The 10,085-nt window shown below is 47.1% G+C and overlaps 1 protein-coding gene across 6 annotated transcripts in view; it reads right to left on the minus strand.

Moving 5' to 3' along the window:
• The window catches only part of SLC43A2 (solute carrier family 43 (amino acid system L transporter), member 2), a 43,517-nt gene that overhangs the window by 32,114 nt on the left and 1,318 nt on the right, over window positions 1-10,085 (minus strand). For all 6 annotated transcript variants that reach the window (XM_015566783.1, XM_006768089.2, XM_015566785.1 and 3 more), the window contains exon 2: window positions 9,741-9,938. In XM_015566783.1, the coding sequence (XP_015422269.1) occupies window positions 9,741-9,900 (160 nt within the window). In that variant the 5' untranslated portion in view covers window positions 9,901-9,938. The remainder of the gene's footprint in view (window positions 1-9,740; window positions 9,939-10,085) is intronic.

Consider the following 10,085-nt stretch of genomic DNA (forward strand, 5'->3'; position numbering starts at 1 on the left):
GGCCCCTGCCCCAGGACCTCCGTCTTTCTCAAATCCTTAGTCTATCCGGCAACAGGAAGCAGCATCTCCAGTGCAGCAGGGGGGATGTAGGTGAGAGGTCAGCCTCAGACACAGAGCAAACAAGAGGCAGGACAGACAGTCCGAGGGCCCTGCTGGTGGGCCAGGGCCAACGCCTTCGCTATGGTCACAGTGCCTGTGTGTGCTGGCTGCTGTGTTCAGGGCTATTCATTCCTGTGTCAGTTAGCAGCCTCCCACCCCAACCCGTTTCCCAGGAATTTCAGAACAGGTTAAGTGTCTTGGCCAAGGTCCCATAGCCAATATCTGGGGAAACTGGACTTGAATCCAGGCTGTCAGACTCCAAAGCTCCTGCTTTTAACCTTTAGGCTGTGCTGATGCTGTACTACCTGGGTTAGAGGCAGTTCTGAGAAAATGCTGGGAGCACAAGACTGTCACAGAGTTGGGGCAATACCAGGTGGACCTGATGTCACCTGGTGAGAATGGGACTGTCCCCAAGACCTTCCCACAAGGTCCCGGAAAGCCAACCCAGCTGGACAGGACCTGAATAGAACACCAAGAAACCAGGAGTGGTGAGCAGCGGATGTGGGGGAGAAAAATTAGGTCATGAAATGGGAAGGAGGAGGGCAGGGTTGGTGGGGAGGGCTAAGGGCACCAGCTCCTCTCTGTGACACATCCTAAGGCTGTGGTCACCAGCCTTTAGACTTTCTTACCCATTGCTACTTTTTAATTTTTTTTAAGAAGTCACTGCTTTTTAAAAATATGTATATTTTATTGATTTTTTACAGAGAGGAAGGGAGAGGGATAGAGAGTTAGAAACATCGATGAGAGAGAAACATCGATCAGCTGCCTCCTGCACACCCCCTGTTGGGGATGTGCCCGCAACCAAGGTACATGCCCTTGACCGGAATCGAACCTGGGACCTTTCAGTCCACAGGTCGACACTCTATCCACTGAGCCAAACCGGTTAGGGCCCATTGCTACTTTTTAAAAAAAATCCAAAATACACAGCAATAAATGTGAAAGGGTGAGTTTTCAAAAGCTATCCACCACTGACCTTGGGTGTAGTAAACCATTTCATGCCTCAGAAGGGATTGGCATGAAATATTCAAAGTGATGAAAAGCAAGGACCTACAACCAAGACTACTTCCCAGCAAGGCCATCATTTAAAGTTAAAGGAGAAATAAAGAACTTCCCAGACAAGAAAAAGCTAAAGGAGTTTGTTAATAGGTGTAAGACTGCTGGGGAAAATGTTCCAAGAAATAGTATAAGAAATGTCAGAGGGCCTTCTTTAAGAAGAAAACAACAACAACAGAGGAATATAGTTAAAAGGCAATAAATACATACCTATCAATAATCACCTTAAATATAAATGCTTAAGTACTACAATCAAAAGACATAGGCCAGCCCTAGCTGGTTTGGATCAGTGGAAAGAGCATCGGCCTGCGGCCCAAGTCCCGGGTTCGATTCCAGGCAAGGGCATATACCTCAGTTGAAGGCTCCTCCCCGGCCCAGGCCCTGAGCAGGATGTGTACAGGAGGCAACCAATCGATATGTTTTTTTCTCACATTAATATTTCTCTCTATCCTTCCCTCTCTCTTCCACTTTCTCTAAAAATCAATGGAAAAATATTCTCGGGTGAGGATTAAAATAATAATAATTATAATAGACATAGGGTAGCTGAATAGATAAGAAAACAAAACCCACATATATGCTGTCTCCAAGATACACACAGACTAAAAGTAAAAAAAATGGAAAAAGATATTTCATGCAAATAGAATTGAAAAGAAAAAGCTGGGATAGCAATACTTATATATGACAAAATAGACTTTAAAACAAAGGCTAAGGACACTACACAATGATAAAGGGAAAAATCCAGTAAGAGGATATAACCCTTATAAGCATTTATGCACCCAACATAGGAGCACCTAAATATATAAAGCAAATCTGGATGGAAATAAAGGGAGACAGTAATACATTCATAGTAGGGGATTTTTAAAATCCTCACCCAAGGATATGTTTGTTGGAGAGAGAGAGAGAGAAAGAGAAATATAGATCAGTTGCCTCCCATATGTGCCCTACTGGGGATTGGACCCGAATCTAGGTATGTGCCCTGACCGGGAATCAAACCCACAACCTTTTTAGTGTACAAACGATGTTCAACCAACTGAGCCACCCAGCTGGGGCATAGTGGCATAGTAGGGGATTTTGACATCAACGGATAGATCTTTCCAGATAGAAAATCAACAAGGAAACAGCGGCCTTAAAAAATATACTAGCTCAGATGGATTTAATTGGTATCTTCAGAGCATTTCATCCCAAAGCAGCAGAATATACATTCTTTTCAAGTGCACATGGAACATTTTCTAGGATAGACCACATGTTAGGGCAGAAAAAGTCTCAAAAAATTTAAGAAGATTGAAATTGTATCAAGCATCTTCTCTGACCATTATAGTATGAAACTAGAAATCAATCATAAGAAAAAAACTGAAAATCACACAAGACATGGAAGCTAAATAACATGTTACTAAACAATGAATGAGTTAACAATGAGATCAAGGAAGAAATAAAAAATTACCTTGAAACAAATGAAAATGAGAACACAACAATTTAAAATTTAGGACACAGCAAAAGCAGTCCTAAGAGGGAAATTCATAGCATAATAGGCCTATCTCAAGAAACAAGAAAAATCTCAAATAAACAATCTACCTTTACACTTAAAGTAACTAGAAAAAAAAAAAAAAAAGCCCAAAGTGAATAGAAGAAAATTATGAGACACTGAAGAAAGAAACTGAAGAAGATAGAAATATGTGGAAGCATATACTGTGTTCATGGATAAGAAGAATTAATATTATTAAAACGTCCATGCTACGCAAAGCAACCTATAGAATCAATGCAATTCCTATCAAGATACCAATGGCGTATTTCACAGAACCAGAACAAATATTTACACGGAACCACAAAAGACCCCAAATAGCCATAGCAACCTTGAGAAAGAACAAAGTTGGAGGAATCATGATACCTGATATCAAACCATATTACAAGGCCATAGTAATTAAAACAGCACGGTTCTGGCATAAAAACAGGCATATAGATCAATGGAACAGAATAGAGAGCCCATGCCTTTGTGGTTAATTAATATTTGACAAAGGAGTCAAGAACATACAATGGGGTAAAGATAGTCTATTCAATAAATGGTGCTGAGAAAATTGAACAGGTATGTGCAAAATGAAATTAGACCACCTTCTTACACCATACACAAGAATAAACTCAAAATGGATCAAAGACTTGCCCATTGGTGTGGTTCAGTGGATTAAGCTTTGCCCCACGCACCAAGAGATCACTGGTTCGATTCCTGGTCAGGACACGTGCCCTGGTTTTGGATTCAATCCACAGTAGGGAGCATACAGGAGGCAGCTGATCGATGTTTCTCTCTTTCTCTCCCTCTCCCTTAAATCAATAAAAAAAATATTTTTCAGAAAATGGATTAAAGACTTAAATGTAAGAAACCATGAAAATCCTAAAAGAAAACATAGACAGTAAAATCTCAGACATTTCTAGTAGCAATATTTTTTCTGATATCTCTCCTAGGGCAAGAGAAACAGACAAAAAAACGAACAAATGGGACTATAGCAAACTAAAAAGTGTTTGCACTGCAAAGAAAACTGTCAACAAAATGGAAAGACAACCCACAGCATAGAACATATTCGCCAATGACACATCTGATAAGGAGCTAATATCCACAATTTATGAAGAACTTATACAACTTGCCCTGGCTGGTGTGACTCGGTTGGTTGAGCGTCATCCCATGCACCAAAAGGTCACAGGTGTGATTGCCAGTTAGGGTACATGTCCAGATTACAGGCTCAACCCCTGGTCTGGGTGTGTGTGGGGGAGGCAGCCGATTGATGTTTCTCACATTGATGTCACTCTCTCTCTCTCTCTCCCCCTCCCTTCCTCTCTCTCTAAAATTAATTTTTTTACAAAAAAACTTATACAACTCAACACCAAAACACACAAACAACCCAATTAAAAAACGGGCAAAGGACCTGAATAGACACTTCTCCAAAGAGGACATATAGATGGCCAAGAGATATGAAAAGATGCTCAATGTCACTAATTATCAGAGAGATGCAAATTAAAACCACATTAAGATATCACCTCACACCTATCAGAATGGCTATCATCAAAAATCAACAAACAACAACTGTTGACAAGGATGTGGAAAAAAGGGAACCCTCATGCACTGTTGGTAGGAATACAGACTGGTGCAGCCACTGTGGAAAGCAGTATGGGGTTACCTAAAAAAACAAAAAATGGAACTGCCTGCTCTAGCTGGTTTGGCTCAATGGATAGAGCATCAGCCTGCAGACTGAAGGGTCATGGGTTCGATTCTGGTCAAGGGCATGTACATTGGTTGCAGGCTTAATCCCCGGCCCCGGTCAGGGCGCATACGGGAGGCAACCACTGGATATTTCTCTCTCTGTGTATATCTCCTCCTCCCTTCCACTCTCTCTAAAAATCAATGGAAAAATATCCTTGGATGAGGATTAACAAAAAAAAAATGGAATTCCCTTATGATTCAGTGACTCCACTTCTGAGAATATACCTGAAAACACTCAAAACAATACTTCGAAAGAATATAAGCACCCTTAAGTTCATTGCAGTGTTATTTATTGAAATATATTTTTATTGGTTTCAGAGAAGAACGGAGAGGGACAGAGAGAGATAGAAACATCAATGATGAGAGAGAATCATTGATTGGCTGCCTCCTGCATGCCCCACACTGGGGATTGAGTCCGCCACCCAGACATGTGCCCTGACCAGGAATCAAACTGGGGACCTCTTGGTTCATGGGTCACCACGCAACCACTGAGCCACACCAGCTGGGCCCCTTACTGTACCTTGAATCTGTTCACCATCCCCACTGCTACCTTTTCAGGCCTCGCCATTTTTTGCCTGAATTATTGCAACTGTGTCTTAGGCCCCCCCTCAGTCTGCAGGCCAATGCTCTATCCACTGAGCCAAATTGACCAGGGCTGCACTGTTATTTACAACAGCCAAGATCTGCAAGCAGCTCAAGTGCCCATCAGTAGATGAGTGGATAAAAAAAGCTGTGGTACATTTACACATGGAATTACTCAGCCATAAAAAAAGAAGGAAATGGGGGGGTGGCGGGGGTAAAAACACATATGTAATACCTTAATCAATAAAGAAAAAAGAAGAAGGAAATCTTACCCTTTGCAACAGCATGGATGAACCTGGAGAATATTATGCTGAGAGAAATAAGCCAGTCAGAGAAAGACAAGTCCCATATGATTTCACTTATTTGTGGAATCTAATGAACAAAATAAACTAACAAACAAAACAGATACAGAGAACAGGCTGACAGCTGTCAGGGAGGAAGGGGTTGGAGGCTGGTGAAAAAGATGAAGGGATTAAGAAGAAAAAACCCCTCATAGACACAGACAACAGCCTGGTGATTCCAGAGGGAGAGGGGGTGGGGGGAGGTAGAAGAGGGTTAAGGGGGGATAAATGGTGATGAAAGGAGATTTGACTTGGGGTGGTGAACACAACACAATATACAGATGATGTTTTATAGAACTGTATACCTGAAACCGATATGATTTTATTAACCAATGTCACCCCAATAAATTCAATTTGAATAAAAAAAAGGGGGAGGGCCTGGAAGCCACAGAGAATGTCTCCTGCCCACATCTGCAGCCTCGGCCCAGCCTGGTGGGGACCAGGCCTGGTCCAGTTTCCCTGGGTGATGGCAGCCCCTCTGCCCTCTCAGAACCACAAGGGCCAGCTTCCTGTTTTGTTTCAGTGAAGGGTATGGCTCTCCCCCGGCACCATGAGTAGTGACTGTGGAGACCAAGAGCACAGACCTGGGCTCTGCCTTGGTGTCCATGGCTGGGCTGTGACTTCTTCAGGCAGAGGCCATGTCTCTCACCTTCACAGCCCCGCCCCACCCAGCAGGTGGCAAGTCCTCAACACTTCAGGAGTCTAAGAGGTGAAACCGATCACCCTCCTCTGCCTCCCTCACTTCCTCTTGCCCTGAGAGTAAAATCAAGCCTCCCCAGCAGCTTCCCTGACCCCCCTCAGTCCTTTCTCGCCTCTTCTCCAGCACGCAGTCTGCCTCGGGGCTACTTGCCCCTTTCTCTCCTGACTCGACCCTCCTCACCCTCCACTCTTCTGCCTAAACACCAAAGAGGCCTTCTACCCAAGCTGAATCAGACCTCCAGTGTCACTCTCAGTCCCAGCACCCCACTGTCCGCTGGAGTACGGACCACCCCTGGAAACTATATAGGTCTGTGGGCGGTGCCTTGTTTGAAGCTGGCAGACTGCAGGCACCTGAGGGCCAGGCCTGCTCTGCACTCCAGGGCAGCACCTCAACAATGTTACTTGCCTGGATGGTGTGGCTCAGTAGTTGAGCATCGACCCAGGAACCAAGAGGTTGCCAGTTCGATTCCTGGGCAAGGCACATGCCCGGGTAGAGGGCTCAATCCCCAGGAGGGGTGCGTGCAGGACGAAGCCGATTGATGATGTTCCTCTCTCATCAATGTTTCTATCTCTCTATCCCTCTCCCTTCCTCTCTTTCTAATAACCAATAAAAACATTTTTGTTACTTTTTTTTTCTTTTCCAATAAAAACATTTTTAAAATAATGTTTACGGAAAGCCCAGGTTAGATGAAAGAAGAGATAAACATCCTCCGGTAGCACCACCCGAGCTGCCCCTGCCGAAGTGGGCCACCCAGTGACAGAGAAAATGAAGAGGCCAGATGTGGGTGGGTACAGTGGCCGCCCAGAGGCCAAAAGGACGCAGTCCTGGAAAAGCCCCATGAACTCTCAGGCTGGGAACCAGTCGGTCTCCTGCCCACACCAGGGGGACAGGTCTGGGGAGCAAAGCCTAAATGCCTAGCCCCGGGCCCTGTCATTAATCCCGACTGTCCAGCCGGCGGGGCAAAAAAGAGCTGAGCAGCCGCAGAGAAAGGGGCTCTTTCTCTCCTCCTCCCACCTCACCACGCTGGGACCGGTGGTGTGTCTGCGGCCAGATTCTGGCTGGAGTCCCAAGAAAGAGTTCTGAGAACCTTTCAACAGGTTCAGGCAAAGTTCCTTTAGAGGACACACCAAAGCATCAGTCCTAAAAGCAACAAAAAGCTGACAGATTTGCATCTCAATCGGCTGTAGGCTGGTCCCCTTTTCACAAGTCTAATTCAATAAGTGGCTTAACTGCTCCTCTGCAAGGCAGCCATCCACCCAGTTTGAGAATATTAGGCCTCAGCAGAAACCTTGTCCCTGAGTCCTCCAGGCACTCCCAGTCCGCGGCACCGGGATTCCTGCCTGAAAGGCACAGGCGGCCTGGACTCCCAGAAGCCAGGAACAGAGCGGCCAGGGAGATAAGCCGTGTAGAATCAGCAGGCCTGCCCGAGGAGGGTGCTGAGTCAGACGTTTGCCAGAGTCAGAGAAACCAAAATCAGAAGCAGGAGCAAAGGCGTGGGATGAGAGGTTGATGTTCAACCCACGTCCTGACCCTTCACCTTCATCTCCACTTTGGGCGACGAGGGGGCCCGTCAAGCCTTCAAGGCTGAACTACTAACTCAGCACCAGGCTGGCACAAGCTCTGGGACTCCTCCCACTTGCAGGAAGTAGCCAAGGTTGAGGCAGGAATGAAGTGACCAGCCCCGACGGTGCCAATACCATAAAGTAAATTAAATCAGTGGACAAACTGGGAAGAACCCTAGAATCTGACCTTCTATTACCAAGTGGGTAAAAAAAAAAAAAAATTGAATATAGCAGTCCTCCAGCGCGAACAAGACGAGAAAAGCTTCATCTGTGGATGATGATGTTTTTCCTATGTTTTAAATTTTCTGTGTAGCCTGCGAGAGCCCAGGGAGGCAAGCAGGAAGGGTCATGATCTAAAAGGGAGGAGAGAGGGAGGCAGAGGAGGAGCCAAACACTCCAACCTGTTCCTTCCAGAGTCATTAATCTAACAGTTCTTGGACAGAATAGAAAGCTTGTGTAAGGAACAAGGTCTGAGTGACTTTCCCATCTCCCAAGATTTCTTGCTGACATGGGGAAAGTTCTGCCAAGAACCCTCAGGCTATCAGGAAATATTTCTGAGTGGCTAAAGGCTAAAGGTTCTAAATGATACACTCACTGCCCTGCCAGTAGCCTGTGCATCCTCCCCCTCCCCCACCCAACACACACACTCCCTTTCTCCTGCCCTGAACCTCTCCAGCTACGCTCCTCAGAGACTGGAACACTCAGGAACATCCTGGGAAGATCAGAGAAGGAAAGCAGGGAGGACTCTACATGGAGTTACATGAGCTGGTTCAAAACTTTTTCTTCCCTCAGAGTAAGAACTCTAGGAAGACAAAGCACGCTGGTGGTGTGATCAGGGGGTCAAGCTTGGGCTAGCCCTGTCTAAAGCGGTTCTCAACCTGTGGGTCGCGACCCCTTTGGCGGTCGAACGACCCTTTCACAGAGGTCGCCTAAGACCATGGGAAAACACATATATAATGACATATTGTTTTTGTGATTAATCACTATGCTTTAATTATGTTCAATTTGTAACAATGAAAATACATCCTGCATATCAGATATTTACGTGACGATTCATAACAGTAGCAAAATTACAGTTACGAAGTAGCAACGAAATTAATTTTATGGTTGGGTCACAACATGAGGAACTGTATTCAAGGGTCGCAGCATTAGGAAGGTTGAGAACCACTGGTCTAAAGCCCGGTAGGGGCGGGCTGACAAAGGCCCTGGGGAGAGGCATTACTGATTCAATCAGGGTGAACGGCTGGAGACAGTAAAAGGGCAGAGGAAAATGCTTCCTATCAAGATTGTCTAGGAAGCAGGTAGGAGGGTAGAAATTGGGAGTCACTTGAGTTCCACGGTTGGGCTGAACCTACTGACATCCACCATTAGGACCTTCAAACAGGGCTGGGAAGTATGAAGGTGGGAATGGGGGTTTGGTTTCTTGTAGACCAGCATCCTCAGCCTGCATCTGGCAACACCAACGATGTGGCAAAGGGAAAGGCAGACCTGGTGCCATTTTTATAAGTTCCCCCTCTTCTCCTCCCCGCCACCCCCATGGACACAGAAGACCACTGAGACGTTCTCACAGCTTGCGGGAGGAAAAGTCCGTTGGAAAATCATAAAGCAGCAAAAACAGACAAGAAATGGTATCTGACAAGCCCTTAAAAGGCTCCAGGATGATCTGACTAAAAAACATCTAAATTCTAGATGAATCTTGCACCGGATGGAGGCCAAGCCACTTCCTCTCTCTCTGGTTACACCCCAGCCACTGAGTCAGGAGTTCCTTTTTCTACAGTCAGGGAGCAACATGCTTCATGCCAGGCACGCCATGTGCCAGGCCCTGGGCGGAGGTGCCCAGCAGTGTTCCCAGGGGCGGGGGAAGGAATACCCTGGACTCAGGGGTTCTGATGCTATGACAGCCCCTAGCTGTGTGGCCTGGGGCAAGTCAGAAGATCTGTCGGGAGTCTCAGTTTTTTCATCCATAAAACGGGGACCGTGCTATGGACCCGGGAGAGCTGCATGAGGAGCAAATAGGCCTTTTGCTGACTGGGGGGCGCTGCGCAGCAAGGTGGTATCGCGGGCCAGGTCTGTGCCGCCATCTCGCCCGCCCTCTCCAAAAGCTCCCGCCCCAGGAACCTCCCCGACCGAGCCCGAGCCCGAGGCGCCCGTCTCACCTGGCTCCGTGCACAGGTAGGAGTAAAAGCCCTCCGACTTGAGCATGATGAGCAGCGAGCCCCAGCCCAGGAGGACTGCCGAGAAGAGGAGGTTTTCCAACACCGCGGTGCAGGCCATCCACCAGCGGCGCCGATGGGCAGTGGCCAGGGTGGGCGCCATGACGCGGCGAGGTGGCCCGGCTCCGGCTCTGCAGCCACCTGCGCACAGACCTCAGCGTCAGCGCCCGGCCCTGACCAGTCGGGGAGGCCGAGCCCGGCCGCTGCGGCAGCACGGAGCTTGCCACCCCTCCGCGGCCCGGGCTGCAGGTGCGCGCGGCAAAGGGAGCCCGGGCCCTGCCCGGGACC

Source organism: Myotis davidii, unplaced genomic scaffold (genome assembly GCF_000327345.1).
Source record: "Myotis davidii unplaced genomic scaffold, ASM32734v1 scaffold363, whole genome shotgun sequence".
NCBI classification, from domain to species: Eukaryota; Metazoa; Chordata; class Mammalia; order Chiroptera; family Vespertilionidae; genus Myotis; species Myotis davidii.